General features: G+C 40.7%; 1 protein-coding gene across 1 annotated transcript; it reads left to right on the top strand.

The window, feature by feature from the left end:
- Nucleotides 1–2,627: 2,627 nt before the first annotated feature.
- Nucleotides 2,628–16,047, top strand: OCIAD2 (OCIA domain containing 2). Its single transcript, XM_058024871.1, has 8 exons — nucleotides 2,628–2,692; nucleotides 5,855–5,984; nucleotides 8,236–8,326; nucleotides 9,140–9,193; nucleotides 11,017–11,064; nucleotides 12,055–12,160; nucleotides 13,334–13,421; nucleotides 15,833–16,047. The coding sequence occupies exons 2-7, from the start codon at nucleotides 5,925–5,927 to the stop codon at nucleotides 13,413–13,415; spliced, it is 441 nt and encodes a 146-aa protein (XP_057880854.1). The 5' UTR covers nucleotides 2,628–2,692; nucleotides 5,855–5,924; the 3' UTR covers nucleotides 13,416–13,421; nucleotides 15,833–16,047.
- Nucleotides 16,048–16,816: the final 769 nt, after the last annotated feature.

Here is a 16,816-nt window from a genome sequence, read left to right on the forward strand (position 1 = left end):
CTGTGACTTTTCACGTCTTTTCATTCGTCCTTGACTCCTACTCCCATCAGCATGAGAACAATGCCCTGTCGTGTAATTCTTACTTCGTTTTCCATGCTCTGTTATGGTTACAAAGCAAGGGGGTGGAGCTTTGTTTCTCAGGGAATTTCAAGCAATTAATAGGGTTTGATTTTGTAACAGACAAAGTGGTAATAGTTCCTCCTGCTGGCACACACTGCACACATAGGTGGAGTGTTTCTGTTGAACATGCACACCAGCAAGGATTTGCTTTGGTGACTGTGGTGAACATCAGGACCCTGGCAACCCTTCCGTGTTTTTTAAGAGGTTCTTCAGTCAAGCAGCCAGAGCCTGTAAACCTTCCCTGAGTTTGTGAAATCTCATTCCTTGATCTGCTTCTACTCTGACAACAGATAATTCCTCAGCCAAACATTCAACTCCATATTGGTTGTTTTATTTTTGGTATCACTTGGGGTTTTTATATTTTGATGTGTATAGTTGGTTTTGTTCAGGAGCAGTAAGAGTCTCTTTTGCTTTGTGTTTACTCTTCCAAATCACTTACATTTACTGGTTTCTATTACCTTCTCTCCATTTTTATAACTCTGAAAAACTTTCAGGTAAATCTTGGAAAGAAAGAGTGTTTGAAGAACATATTGAATTGTGATAACAAACTTTACATTTAAAGTTACAATTAAAAAGAAGCTTAAACTGATTTTTAATAGGCACTTTTGCACAGAAATTTGCAAGAATTCTTTTGCAAGAATTCAAACAATCCTATCTCTAGGCAATCACTATCCCCAGGCACACATATAGCCCATAAGAAAATTATCATTCCAGAGCTCTTTCATTTTATGTTCAGTTTAAGCTGGACCAGTTAAGAAGTCTTTGGTTATTAAGTACTCACTCCACATGGGATTCTCTAGTGTATTGCATTTTTCAGAACAGCATGGAGCCAATATCTATTAAATAGTTTTAGTGTATGTTTCCAAGAATACCTTTTAGATCCCAGTATTAGAAAGGTATTAGATACACTTTCAAGACTTGTTTTAGGACAACGCTCTTGCCCAGCCTCCGCGTGAAAAGCACATTTTGCAGCAGCAAAGTCTGATCCTCTGGTTTGGCAGGAAAGAGTGGGAGAATAGTCTGGTGAAAGGGGCTTCAAGTAGCTGAGACTGATGGAAGATGAAAGCTTTTTCTGGACTTAAGAAAATTAACTACGATTTATGTTTCTTATGAAACTGAGACACCAAGGTCATGCAAAAGGAGGAAGTTTAATGGTGATCTCACAGGCTATTCATTTCATGATAAGCACTGAAGTGTCATATCATCATTTTAGATACTCTACTGAAAACTATTGTCTTGCTGTGAAAAAAAAGCAAAATGAAATAGAAACAGAGACCGTTTTTATTAAAATAAAATGCAGAATAAAACTCATGTTTATATTATTCTTACAGAGAGGCATTGCATTTCTCATTTCAGAGAAAGTAGAACCTTTTTTTTCAGTATTCCTAGAACAACTCCTCCCACACCCAACTGACATTTTCAGGATAACTTTGTTTGCAAAATTATTTTTGCCTGATGAAAGTGCCTTTCTTATTTGTTAAATTCTTGTTAATATTAAAATTTAATTATTTACTTAATTATTTACAAGCATTGTAGTATTAAAATCAAAGTAGATAAGCAACACTTTTCATTCCAAAATGGTCAAGGTAGAATTTCCTTTTTAAAGAAGATTTCAAAAGAGTTTTTTTTTAAAGAAGATTTCATTTCCAAAAAAATATTTTCAATTCATAGGACAGACCCTGTATGTTGTATATTGGGGTCCTCACTACAAGAAAGAGAAGAAGTTACTGGAGAGGGTTCAGTGGAAGCCACAAGGATGATGGAAGGTCTGGAACATCTCTCTTGAGGAGACACTGCAGGAGCTGGGCCTATTTGGTCTGCAGATGAGAAAACTGGGAGGGATCTCATCAGTGCATATGAATATCTCAAAGGCAGGTGCCAGAGGATGCTGCCAGACCCTTTTTGGTGGTACCCAGCAACAGGACAAGGAACAGTGGCCATAAACTAAAACCACATGAAGTTCCAATTCAGCTTGAGGAAGACTTTTCCACAGAGAGTGCCAGAGCACTGAACAGGGTGCCCAGGGATGTTCCAAACCCACCTGGACGAGTTCCTGTGTCACCTGTTCCAGGTGGCCCTGCCTTGGCTTGGGGGTTGGACCGGATGACCTCCAGAGGGCCCTTCCAACCCTAATGATTCCGTGATTCTGTTACCTTCACTAACACATACCCTTGCTGAAAGAGCGGTCTGAATTTCAGTGGCGAAATCCGAGAAGGCGGAATTTTCTTGGCGTGCTTGCTGTTTTCCCACCGGAGCAGCGCACCGGGAGGCGAGATGTGCCCGTGTAGCCCTCGTAGGAGCGAGGAGCGGGGCACGAGGGGCACCCTGCGGGCCGGCCGCCCCGGTGTCCCTGCGCCCGGCGGCCGGCAGGTGCCGCTGGAGCCCGGCAGCCCGGCCGGGCCGGCCCCCGCCTAGCGCGGCTCAGCCCGGCAGGCGGGCCCTGGCGGGCTTCTGGGGCCGGCCGGGCCGGGCCGGGCCGGGCCAGCCCAGCCCGGCCCGGCCCAGCCCAGCCCAGCCCGGCCCAGCCCAGCCCGGCCCAGTTCAGCCCATTTCCTCCGGAGGCCTACGGAAGGTAAGCGGTGTGGGGGCCGTGAGTGTCAGACTCCTCCTCTCCGCGCCGAGCGGCCCCGCGGGGCCGGGTCTCTCCGGCGTCACGGCGGGGGAAGGCGGGGGTCGAGGCGCGGCTTTGGGCAGCAGGCCCGGCGCAGGCGGCCGCTGCGGGGCCTGTGCTGCCGCAGCCCGACGGCGCCGTCGCCCTCAGTTCAGGAAGCACACTGAGGTGCTTGAGCGTGTGCAGAGAAGGGCAGCGGAGCTGCTGAAGGGTCTGGGGTATAAGTCCTGCTAGGAGTGGCTGAGGGAGCTGGGGGCGTTTAGCACGGAGAAAAGGATGCTCGGGGAGACCTTATTGCCCTCTGCAGCCACCTGGAAGGAGGTTGATTAGTCTCTTCTCCCAGACGACTGATGGCGGGACAAGAGGACTAGCCTCAAGCTGTGCCAGAGGAGGACGTCAGAAGAATTTATTCACAATAAGCGTGATTAGATATTGGAATGGACGTGACAGTGCCATGGTTCAGTTGACAAGGTGGTGTTTGGTCATAGGCTGGACTCGATTATCTTAGAGGCCTTCTCCAGCTTAATCACTTCTGTGAGTCGGGGAAAGAAATCCTCAGTGCTGGCCGGGTGTGCCCTGCCCTGGGTGTGGGCCCTGAGCAGGGCTGGGCAGGCACGGGGCATTGCCCGCGCTCCCAGGCGCTGGTAGGGATCTTTGCATTGACTGCCTAGTGCAGCTACACTGTAGACTCACCTTTGTTTCAGGCTCAGGCTCTTACTTCAGACAACCAGTTCGGATAGGTGTGAAACATCATGTTGAGGCTTGTCATCTTCCTCACGATGGTCCTTGAAGTGACTCTCTGAAATCTCTGATGAGTGGTGCCTGCCCTGGGCGTCGCAGCCCATTGCCTGGACCAGTTAATAGAAGCGATTTTGGCTCCCCCCTTTCTTCCCCAAATTCTAGCAGCAGGAAATATGGGGTCATTATTTCTATTTAGAAGGAGGATTTTTATTGAAAACACAGTATATGAAGTTGACAACTCTCATATTTGAAAAACTTAGCTGTCTTCTTGCATACTGCTTCTTTGTCATCCCATTAGAGGTATTCAAACTGTGAGATATTTTCAGGAGCCTAAAATAAGCATTTTCTCCTGAAAATGAAGAAATTGACCAGAATATTTCTTGTAAAAGACAATAAGTTTTTTGACTATTTGATCCTTGCAAACAACATTGATTTAATCTTGTATTATATAGGTATTTCATTTAAACAGAATAATATAACTGGAAAATTCTTCCCAGAATATACACTTAATTGTTGCACTAAGAATTATGTGTAAGGTTGAGAAAACAGCAATGAGTACTGCAGAAAATTACAAGAAATTACATTTCTGCAGTAAGCTAATGAAAATATAGTTATTTTTTGGGATAACAGTTGTCTTTCCAAGACACAGGGGCTTGAAATATTAGAACACTTTTACATTCCTCAGATAGGAGACAGCTTGTCTGCTAGATATGAATATTAATGTCAGTTACATAATGTTTTGATGACATCAACTCTGCCTCTTTGTTTCATTCTTGCCAGTATAGCTCTCAGCTTTCATCCCATGTGGGAGATGTACCATGAGGCTGCTTAAAGGGCTAAATATTTTTGGGGTTCTTCATTATGTTGAAGCAGTAGCATAGCTGAATAATTTATAATTCAGGAGAAATGTGTACTTAGGCCAATATAGGAGGCCCATGGCAAACTGCAGATAGCTGTAATCTTTATTTATACTCACTCTTTTCCCTTCATTTTATTTTATTTATTTTCCTCCTGTGACTCAGCTGTTTTATTATCATGAAAAAGACAAGCACTTTAAATCTGTTGCAGCATTTAGAAATTGTTTCCAGTGATTATTTTATGCAGCCCTCTGCACAAGTAGGCTTTCTGAGTAGATGAGAATAAAAAGGCAGATAAGAAAAGAACATTTGATTCATTTTTGATTGTCACAAACATTTTATATGTCTTTCTTATATTTTATGTCATTTTTTTGCATTAAGTGACAAGAAACTGATGAAAATTAAATTGCTCTCAGATTGAGGAAGACGGTGTAGAGCTGTGAGCTTTCCTCATAGAAGATGGGTTTTCAAACTTATGGTTTTTCAAAGACACAGTGATCATTGTCATTTTTGTGAGTGTCTGAGAATAAAGTGCAGGTTGGTGTGAATTCAATGCTTTATTCAAGTTTTTTTTTACTAAGGGGATGGGAGGTTATGTTGCTCCTATTGCTTAAAAAAGCTTTGCTGTCTGAATATCTAGTGTTTATGAAGCAGATGTTGCTTGAACTTCATAGCTGTGCAACTGACCCCAAAGTAAGTGCAGGAAGTTGTTTATACAGTAATATTATTAATGAAAAAAAAAATAGATCAGTAAATTGTTACATATCTTTTCTATTTAACTCTGCCCTTAACAGCCACTTTAGCCTTGCTCAGTGCCACCATTCTCAGAAGGTACTTTCAGAAAAGAAGTGCCTTCTATGTTAATAAAGTGCTGGAGCATGCAGCAAAGTGCTGGGTAAAAATCACAATTCAGATTGTTTGAAGTGCTCTAGAAATAAATGAGTTTCCTTCTTGCTTTTCCCTGGCAGCATAGCTCTCAAGCATGGAAGGTTGCAACTCTAAAACTCTTTGGAATCTATTTATTCTTTTGTGGTTTTTTTGTGTTTTTTTTTTTTTTAAAGGATGTTTGTAACTGAATTGGGTTTTTGGAGACACAGATGTGGTTTGTGATAGGCTTGCTTGGGGGGTCCCATGGAATCCAGGCTTCAGATGATGGCAGTGAGGGTAGAAGTAATGCAGTAATTCTGGACAGCACACTAAAGAAGCTGGTTTTTGGACCTGCAATACATTAAAAAATTAGAAAGGTTTTCTATTACTTGCTCATATTTACTTTCATTTCTTTATGATTGAGCATACTATACTAAGTCATGATTCAGCATTTAATTGTAGTTACTGACTTACCTGTTTAAGTTATGCACATCTCTGTGTTGCTGATAAGTGATAAACTATGCTGTAAATTGTGTATCAGATGCTCTCTGCTGTAAAAATTGCACTCCTTTCAACCTGGTCCATTTTCCTTGTAGATGAACATTGGACTTACAAATACCAGTATGATATCTTGACTTTCTACCTTTGTACCTTGCAGAAAGAGAAGTAGCCAAGCATAAAACGCCTCTGCTGAACAAGAGCAGTAGCAGACTACAAGGAAAGAGACAATGTCTTCTGAAACAGCTCAACCGGGAGGTCAGACACCTCCAGTAAAGCAGCCTGGATGGGTAAGCTGGGTCTCCTCCCTTTGATTTCGGTGCTATTGCTAATGAATAACAGGCTTTGCCTCAGTTGCTCTTACTGAAGAGAGAAATAGGTGTCTGTTAGCTTAAGCATATAGATGAAGGGAGGAGAGGATGGTGTGTTGTTTTTCCTGGTTCACTGTGCTCAGAGGGCTGGGGGTTGTCAATCTCAAGGCTCTGATTTGTGCCCTGAGTTATGAGCTGGCATAGCCGAGGTGTCTGAGCACAAGTCCAGTACAGCCTGTCCCCATCAAGCTCTGCATGCACATGTTCAGAAGGGGAGAAGGGAAGAGTTCAGCACAAGAACATTCTCCTCTGATGGAGACATCAAGGAATTTAAATGTGATAGGAGTTTTTGCTAACCAGTCATTACCAGAGGGCAGCAATACTAGGCTGATCTGCAAGGAAGAGGCACAAGTGGCAGCAGGGTGGCAGGGGATAGGGCCTCAGGTACAGGGAGCACAGTATCACAGTACCCAAAAAGAGGAGGAGAGCAGATCCAATGATCAGCCTACAGTCAGTTCAGTGACTGCCAGGCAAGTCTCATGCTAAGCTGAGTAATCAGGTTAGCAAGGCAGGGTAAGGATCTCCATGGTATAGCTACAGCACAGTTAAGGCAAGGGCCTGAGCTGAAGGGCAGAGGCCCTGGGTAAAGCTTCCTGCTGCTTTCTCTGAGCTTTTCTGTTTTCTCTGCAGTCTAACTCAGTGTTACACAACTGTGCCATGGTAGAGCTGACTCTGAGCTCAAGCAACTAAACAGCTGGCAGGGTGTGTATGCAGGCAGAAAGGTTGCAAAGCCTGTTGGTGCACTTGGGGTTCTGACATGCATTTCCTTATCTTTCAGGCACCCTGTTTGCATTTTACTGTATTTGCTATGACCTTGCTCTGAAACCAGTTTGAAGCAGTTCTCTGTGATCTGGAGTGGAGCCAAGTCTGTGTTGTTTGCCCAGCTCCACCATTAACTTTTGTGGGAGCAGTGCTTGAAAAAGGGCTGAGATATTAATTACCTATAATGTGAAATGTGTGGCTATGGCCAATAAATGCATTTCCTTATGATGGCTATAAAATCATGCATAAAAGGAGTCAGGCATAAAAGGAGATTGAATCCTGTAATAGATGAATGTACTCTTTTTTCCAAGGCATTGCTTCTTCTATGATGCCTGGCTTTTTTTTTCAAGAATGTGTATGTCTGAAGATGATGTCTTTTTATAAAAAAAATGTTAAAATTTAAATTAATTTTAACTTAATGACAACTCCTTTCCCTTGGCTTTTCTTGTTGAGCACAATGTCATGGTATGGAATTGGAATATCCTTTGGATCTGCTGGGTTCAGCTGTCCCAGCTGTGTCCCTTACCAAATTCTTCTACATCCCCAGCTGGTGGGGCAGCCTGAGAAACAAAAAGGCCTTGACTCTGTGTAAGGTCTACTCAGCAGTAATGAAATATCCCTGTAATGTAAAGACTGGTTTGGTCATAAATCCCCAGCCTAGCACCACCCTGGTTACTATGGAGAAAATAAACTCTCGTCCAGTCGAAACCAGTGTACCCTTTTAACACTGAGTCTTTTCTTAAAGAAAGAAAAATAATCCTCATATGTTTCCATGCCAATACCCTGGATAGAATGCAAGGGAGGATACTGTCACTTTTTCCTCACAAGCACAATGGGGGAAAAAAGAGCTACCTTCAAGAAGTCTGTTGGCAGCCTGATTTGTACTAGGGTGAAGCCAGTATGAGTTCAGTTAATGCCATGGACATATTTAAATTGCTCAGAGAGAAAGTTCTACTAGTGGGGAGTCTGGCAGAATTTGTGTTGACCCTCTACTTGCAAAATCTGCTATTATTGAACTTCAGTTGATTTCTGTACAGAGCAGAACTTGATTTTTGAAAACTGCCACTCCGCCTTTATTTCCTGTCATTTCTTTCTGGGAGACATAATGGAGCTCATGAGAATGAAATGACTAACAGATAGAAAACAATATGCTTCTGGGGTAAGCAGCAGCTGAGCTATTTTAGGAAAGTAAAGACCAACAAGATGGGTTGTTTATACTTAAAACCTAAGTAGTTCTTTCTGTTTCTGTATTGGGGCATCATAATTTCATCACACTGCTAGCAACAGAATAAGGAGTTTTGCTTTGCATTTATTTGTTTTTTAAATAATTTATCTTCTTTAATTGATTTGGTTTTTTTTCTTCCTGTGAGATTAAATTTGGTAAACTAATCCATGTTTATGCTTTCAGCCAATGTTCTTTTGTCCCATGTCCCAAATTCAAGACAGAGAGATTGCAAAGATCATTAAAGAATGCAGACAGGAAAGTTTCTGGTACAGAGGTGAGTGATCCAAAATCATTCTCACCACACTTACCACACAGAATGACTTTTTGTTGTATGTATGCAAAACTGTCTGCAAAATGCTTTTTTGTTGGAACACTGTTGTGGGTTAACTCTGTCATGTTAAGTTATACTTTGTATTCTCAAAGGTTTAATTGAATTATTTGCATAATTGTTGTGGGTGAAGGTGGTTGAGTTGAGGTCTTGTTTAATCTGAACTTCAGCAGTTGTAGAGTTGGTTCCATTCTTGAAGTCCATTATAACAACTACCTTAGGAATGTTTTACCTTGTTACATACTTATCCTTGCCTTTGAATGGAAGACAGACATAGCTATGTGTCTTTGATTTGTGAAATTCTTTGTATGTTAGGACAGCTAAAAAGATCAGTGCTTGGTGATTTAGTATCCTTTACTTCCACCCTCTCAGTTTGTATCTAAATTACATAATTCCTTGAAAAGCTGAATTTTATTGGAGCTGTTGTCATTACAAGTGTTGCAGTAGTTAGAGGAGATATTCAGATTGTGGAAACTATTATTTAATAACTATATATATATATATATATATATATTGCATTAGCTCCAGATGTTACAGCATGGCTGATGTCTGGCACTGTGTCAGGACATTGTGGCTTTGAAGAGAACAGAATTTGAATGAGCAGATGTAATAGGTGATTAAGAACAGTGGGCAAAGTTAATGTTTAGAAATAATGTGTTTAACATTAGAAACAGAAAACATTTCATGTATAAGAGAGTATTTACCAAATATGTAGCAAATTTTGGCTGATACTAGCTACTCTCGTTTTCATTTTCACAGCTCTTCCTTTATCTCTTGGGAGCATGCTTGTCACCCAGGGGCTAATCTCAAAAGGTAAAGATAAAAAAATATGTCATTAAAGTGCTGGTTTTCAAGATCAATATTCTTCTTGCTCATTACATCATTGCTATGGTGATTTGATTATTATGTGTGCATTGCCACAGTCATTCTTTTGCAAGAATGAACTGAAAAGAGAATTTGCAAATCCAAAGGCTGGTGGCTGGATTTTGTCACCGTGATCACCTGGAGGTGAGTAGAGCCTTCAGTGGGGCGGCTCGTGGGGCAGAGCGTGGTACAGCCCGAGCAGGGGTCAGCATCGGGGGCTGGAGCTCTCCCTAGGGTGTTGGAAATGCTGGCAGTGTGTTGGCACTGACCATGTGTCAATGTGACTGCAGCTTTGGTGCAAAGGGACAAGGAGTACTGCCAAAGGGAGGAGACAGAGAGCTTTCTGTAGAGATGGCTCATGATCTGCAGGCTAACACAAAAGAAAATTGTGTTCTCTTTATGTGGTGGGTGAACCTGGTTCTGCACAGGCACCTTCAGTTTCCCTGCCGGGGCCTTGACTGTGTATAAGGTTGAGGTTGGTGTTTTGGGGAGAGAGTGAGGGGCATCCACCCTGAAGTCTGCTAAGCTGTATCACAAGAGGCTGATGCGGGTTCCCTACTCCATCCTTGACCTATGAGCTTGTAGGGAGACAGGGAGGGAAGGAGTAAGAGTGTGTCAGAGAAGGATTGCACACTGGAAAAAGGGTGAGCAGTGATAGGAAGGGCACCAGGGCTGTCTCTGTAGTAACATGCCAGCCTCTGGCACCAGGTACTCTTCTCAGTCTCTGTTCATTGTACTTGGCTGTTTCTGATCAGCTGTGAAATAACGAATGCTCTTAGTAAATAATCATTGCTGTGTGTCAACAGTTGGAGGGGCGTGATTAGAAACAAACAACACTTTTGTTCCTCCCTCCCCCGAGAGACCCAATATAAAATTGCATAGATCACAGTGGGCAAAGGCCCTTGTGCTTAGCATAGGCTGAATAATCCTCTGTCTAAATACTTTCTTCTGATGGCTGCACACAGTGCCCTGCCTCTAGAAGATACTGGAGCTTCTAAGCCTCATTATTACTGTCTGAATGCATGTAACAGTGCAAGCAGTGTTTACTTCCCTTCCCTTTGCCATGGTAATCTTGCTGTGTGGAGCCCTCCTCCACAGCATGGCATTCCTCTGCCAGACACATAGTTCTCAGAGGAATACTGGTTTCACCTCCTGAGATAACTGAGGGAATGTGGATTTAGGTGGAAAAGCTAAAGATAATTTTTTGCTTTTTTTGTTTAGCACACTGTGTTCTCCTCTTAAAGGCCAAAATGTGTGATCTTTCCTCTGCACAGGGGAAGGCTAGATACCAGTGGTACAATTTTAATTGATAGCCATGGAAAGCTACTAAAGAGCAGTTTCATCCTACTTATCACAGCACAAGGAGCTGGACCCTGTGTAAGAGATTTAATTTTGCTGTTTTATATGCAGGGTTGGTTTGTGCTGAAACATAAGCCACCATCACTTCCTCTGCAGTGCTGCAGGTGTCACCAGTGGCAGACATGTTGGTTTACACTGCTGCTTTCATGTTGGTTTGCACTCTGAACTCCTGCCTGAGGTGAATCCTGCAAAGTCCAGATTCTCTTCCTCCTATGACTCTAGAACTGCCCAAAACACATGCACTAAGAACTAGTGGAATAGAAAGTGCCCTGATGTACTGAAATCTGAGTTAATGGACTTCGTACCATCTTCACCTTAAGAAATGCAAAATCTGTAGGAAAATTAGTGCTGGTTTTGAGTGCTGCTGAGTTCCTCAAGTGAATAAGATTTCTGACTATTTCCTTTTATTGTAGGCATTTTCTCAGCAAGTCCAAGATTTGGTCCATTCCCCAAGATGGCAAGTAAGTTGTACCCAATTCTAAAAGGAAAGAAAAGGTTCTTTACAGGCAATATGCCTGTAAAGATGCATCTCTCTGAATTTCTTTCCAAAATCATATTTTTTTGCAATTTATATGTTACCCCAGCAGATTAGGAAATCAGATTTCTGATGTGTTTAAAAATAAATGTATAAAATGAGATTCTTCTAATGTAAATATTTTCAGAAGCAGCTTATATTTATGTAACACAGTATCTCAAATTGGTACAAACTCTAGTCTCCATTTTATTTTATAAATTATGTCAGCTCATTGTGCTTGGCAGATTGCACAATTTATGGTATCAAGAAGTCACAATACTATAATATATAAAATAGTACAGTCCTTTTCATGTGTTTGATTGATCTCAACTGTCTAATTCAGAACCGTGGATTGATAAAGAAAAGAGAGAGAAGCACAGGAACTGTACTGTACAGTGAGGTGGCTCGTAAATGACAAGAAATTAAATAGATTCCCTCTCCAGCAGAAATTCAGCAGGAAATCAAGGACACTGAAGTAGTCTTTTATTCTGACTCTCGTGAATGAAAGCCACAGTGCAACAGTATGGCAAGCTGATGTTCCAGCTTCTTAGAAGGCCAGAGAAGTTGGTGTTAAAAGTGTGATCAATTAGAAATAAACCATGTTGTGCAATCAAAGGCAAAAACTGTTAGTGTTGACATTGTGAATTAATTTAATTTTCTATAATCCTTTAAATATTATCTCCTTTTCCTGTACATAGGAATATTATATCCTTTTCTGTATCAATTATTTTGGACCAGTTCTTCTCTCTCATGATAGGTAACCAGTGTTCAGTAGTTATTGAATTCACCCCTGTAAACCCTGTATAATTTCACATGTGTTTGTGACATGTTCTGAGAAGATGTGGTACAGAATTTGTTATATGAATAAAGTGGAGCCAATAGCACACTCCTGATTTAAGCTGTTGTATTAATAATATTTTGTTATCTGTCTCTGTAGTTGCTGGTATCTTGGGTTATGCCATTGGAAAGATGTCATACATGGGAGAATGCAGAAAAAAATTTAAGAAAATGGGTATTGCACCATTTGGTCCAGGAAAAAAAAGGTCTGTGCTTATTTAAAATAGTCTAAAACTATATGGAGTAAAACTATTAATTTAAATTCTATGATTAGATCCTGAATACTCATCTTGGACTATATATCACAGTATTAGAAGCTACTACACATTCTTCAGAAAATGCAAATTTAACTAATTGTAATACCTGTTACTAGGATATCCATTATTTAAATGGAATTATTGTACTTTTAGTGTGATGTGAACAGTTGCTCAGTCTCTTTTCTAGTATCATACTGCTAAGATTGTCCATGTTATCACTTTGATCCTTTGAGTCTTCCTTTGGAACATACCTCAGGCCAAATATGCTGCAGATTTTCTTATAATGTTCTCATGTTTTAACAACAGTGTCAATCTCAGCTCGTATTCCAACCTCCCTCTCCTCTCTGGCTTTGCCCAACCTCATGCTGTCATGCCAAACCATGAAGAGCACAAACTGAGGGGGTGCTTCTTCCACCTTGCACCTCTAACCATAGAATAGATCTCAGTGGTTGACTTCTGTCACCTGGTGCCTCCATGAATGTTCTATTCACTGTTTTCTTAATTTCACATAAAGTACTCCTTCACATCAAATCAGACTCTGATTTCCTTCCCAGCTCCTCCTTCAGCTGCCTGTTGTACTCTCCATTCTCAATATGGCTTCTTGTAGAAACCTTTTGCTCACAGAACACATTTCCAAAAGTCCTATCTAAAAAAAACATTCTCCTTTGTCTTTCCACATCTTTCCCCCAGACCAGCATGAGCTTTTATGGCTATAAAAGTACCTGACTGATAATGGGAAGTTTTTTCAATGTTCATCTATTTCTCTACTTGTATTCTTCCCCCACATATCAAAGTATATACTTGGTATTACAGGAAGTGTTATACACCTTACTCCTAGCTCAGTTTGCTCATAGGTACAATGGCAAGGACTGTCCTTTGCTGCTTAGAAAATCCTGTTATATTTTAGCAATTGCTAGAAGGAGTACTTAATACTAATTAATGGGCATTTATTGTCTGAGGCATTTAGATGTCATATTTTGCAGTTTATATCCCATATTACAAAAACTGGGGAATCTAGGCAAGAGATTACTTCTTCAAGTACTTTTACCATCATGCTCTATGGTTGTATTAGAAGAAATCCAGCAAAATTCTTCAATGTTTTATTTGCTTTCCATATTGTAGGAAGTGTCCTCATACTTGCAAAGAATGTAAAGCAAAATCGGGATCGAATGAGAGAGAAGGTTCAAATCCTTCAGCAACTTAGTGCCAGGTAGGCAACCTTGTAATTGTTTTTTTAAATCTCATACTATTTTCCATGGTGAATGGTATTCTGCTTTTGAACAATATTGTGAAAATTACAGATTTTAACAATGGATCAAAATCCAAGCATTACTCGAGGAAATATTCTGTATTTGTAATTCCTGATTAATTTTGTTTCTTAATTTTTACCTTACATACCTTTCATACTAATTTTAAATCCCCCATCTCTGTGGAGTTTTTTCTTTAGCTGTAGCTGAGTATTGATGATTGACCTAAGTGGAATTAATTTGGATTGTATTTGAATTAAAACAAATACAACTCCTTTCAATTTCCAGCTTGTTTTACTTAAGAATCAGTTATGGATTTTGTTGATATTTAAAAATGCATTGAAGTATTGAGAACTAAAAGCAGACACAGCTGGGTGTAGGTTTTTTGCATTCAGTTCTACAATTTGGCTAGAGCCTTAGTGGGGCAGTGTGATAGTGGTGCAAGAGCAGTCTGCTGTGGTGGGGCAGGGGACGTGGCTCATGAGGTGTTCTCACCCCAGAAAGGGAGAAGTTCCCTCTGTGGAAAAGGAGGGTTTGCAGGCTAGAAGGTAGGCAAGTGTTTAAAAGGACTTGCACTCTATGAAAAACAGGCCAGCAGCTGGGTTTTTTAAGAATGCTTTCACACTGTCTGCTTGTGGTAAGCTGGCCTACATTTCTCACAGGCAGGAGAATGTGTGAAAGTGTTTGCAAATAGCTCAGCTGCCTGCAAGAGAGGGGAGCAGAGGGCCTGTTTGAAACCCTGCCATGGGAGTTTATTCAGCTAAGAACAGAAGTCTGACACAGAAATTGTTGCACTGAGTCTAGCATATATAATGTACCAGTTTGGACAAGGATATTGGTGATGGTGCCTTTCTTACTCCAAAGTGCATGCCCACAGACAGTCTAGAAGGAGGAATATCCTGTCAGAACCTGTTCACTTGCCCAGATGAGAGATTTTGATGGACTTTTACTATGCAGCAATACACTGTGGCAGTGAGGATTGAAAAGAGTTTTCAGAGTCCTTAAAGAAGGTATTAGAATAAAGTCCTGATTTTAATCAATTTTGCCACTGGTTCAGAATTTTATATCAAGTGCTGCAAGTGCTCAGCCACTAGCAGAGAATGCACTTTGGCTTAGGCTCACCTCATGGGGTTGTGCCAAAAGAAGCAGTGTTTCTCTTGTGCCAGGGACAGAGATCACTAACTGAGCTGGCCCTCCAGGCCACCTCTCTGCTCTAATTTGGTATGAGGACAGGGGTAAAAAATCCCCCAGAACTTTCTGAAGGGTTTCGTGCTAGTGCCAGCATGAAGGAGGAAGTGAGCCAGAGTTAGATAACTCTGAATAAATAACATTCTAAATCCATTAGCACCTATGAGCTTAATTAACTTCTTGCAATGCTGTGCTGATTAACTGCTTTTGAAGATTTTGTGTTAAATAAATGTTTATGTAGACTCACTTATTTCAAATAAGCACCTCAAAGCATATTTAATTGAGAATGGTCATTTACTAGCACTTACCTGTAGGGAGGAATCAAATATTTATTATGGGATTTACCCCTGCTGTTTGCCAGAGCTGCAGCTTGCTGAACCTTCAATCCAAACACGTTTTATTTTTCAGTCTTCCTCTGTGAACTGACAATATTTTTCTGGTATGCAAGTACCAATTAGCTTTTAAATAAGTTCCAAATTGTCTCAAATACAAAGGAGCCTTGCAGCTTTTAGAGGGGAAGAACACAGGATGCCACAGGCCTCTTTCCTTGTTTTCTTCCTGTAATGGGTCCTGAAAGTTCTGCTGTGGAACCTGTTCCCTGCTCCAGCTCACACGTTCATCAAAGACCCTGATTGCTGCACATTTTACCAGCAGCTTAGATCTTCTTGTTTGGTTTTTAAAACAGCTTGAAAACTTAGTAAAAAAATTAGTTTGAAAACAAATGTAAGGTAAGTGTATTTCTTTCAAGTTTTAATTGCTGTAATGAAAAAGCCATTGTATTTGGGGCAGTGTGGTATTTTGAATTTGCCACAAATCAATTCTGGTGGACAGGTTTTAGAAACTAAGGAAAAGAAGAAGTACTGTAAGTATTATGTTGTTTTCTGTGTTGTTAAATCTCTTCTATGTTTCAATAAAAATTCTTAATTTATCATGCTGTGCTCTAAAAATGTGCAGAGCCCCTGCTGAGCACATCTTGCTATTATCCATGCAAAGCATGTGATGCAAGGTCTGGCAGTACCTGGGAAGCCCACTCAGATAAAATTGTATTCATGTCCAGGAGTCCAGAGTCAATGTCTTTTATCCTCAGGGACTCTGGAATGTTTGAGAAACCACCAAGAAGTTCTGTTTAACACTGAAGGCAAGGTGGCACTCACATAAATAACAAATCATTTTATTCTGTTTACAGATGTGGTGAACACGATTAAAACCTTATGGACCATCTTCTTTCAAGGCGCTTTCCTGTAGATTAGAAATAATAATTTTGTGATTCTATCTCTTAGATTTGATATAAATTGACTTATTTGAAATAGTTGCATATTGTTTCATAGTTTTATTTGTACTAAATACCATTTCTTGGAATGCACTTTTTGAAATACACCCCTCTCTTTTCAGCACATATTGGTTAATTTTCCTCTCTTCAGTGTAATTTAGCTCTTAGTGCTGAAAAATTACATTTGTCTATTGTATTTAGATGCTGGCAATGCTTTGTGTAACAGACAAAGTGGTTTATGTTGGAATGTTTGTCTGTGTCAAACAGAAATGGTGTGAGGATGTGTAAATGGTTTGCACAGTGAAGCAGCTATCCAGTCTCTTGGTTGTGGAGTACTCTAAGAGTACCCAATTCAGGGGATTGTCAGACTGCACTTACTGTGCTGAACCAACTTTCCATAAGCCAGTTTTTTACAAAGGGACACTTTGCCAGGGATACCAAAATCATGAACAAGAACACACAATATTTTGGAACAGTTTATGGTTGCATAAAATCTGAGGCCACCAGATGCTGAGAAAATCCCAAACCTAGATGGCACATGCTCCCTACAAACAGCAGGACACAGTCTTCCATGAAACATCTCAGCAAATCAAAAGCAGGCACTTCCCCTAAACACAGTGATGGCTTTCATATGGAAATCAGTGCAGCTACTGAAAAGTTTGGCCTTTGCTGTCAGTCAATGAAGACTGTCTTCTGTGGGCTTTTTCTGTTTGCTTTAATATTATGCTTGTGGCTAGTGTTCCTCTTTTGAACTAGCTTCTCTGGGCATCTTTACCTTGACACAAAGAAATTCTGCAAGCAAAATATATAGTGTAGAAAAGTATAATGTAACTATTAATTGGTTAGTAAACACAAAAGACATTCTAGATTTGACAAAGTCATTAGACTGAATACTCAACT

This window comes from Melospiza georgiana, chromosome 5 (assembly GCF_028018845.1).
Source record: "Melospiza georgiana isolate bMelGeo1 chromosome 5, bMelGeo1.pri, whole genome shotgun sequence".
Lineage (NCBI taxonomy): Eukaryota > Metazoa > Chordata > Aves > Passeriformes > Passerellidae > Melospiza > Melospiza georgiana.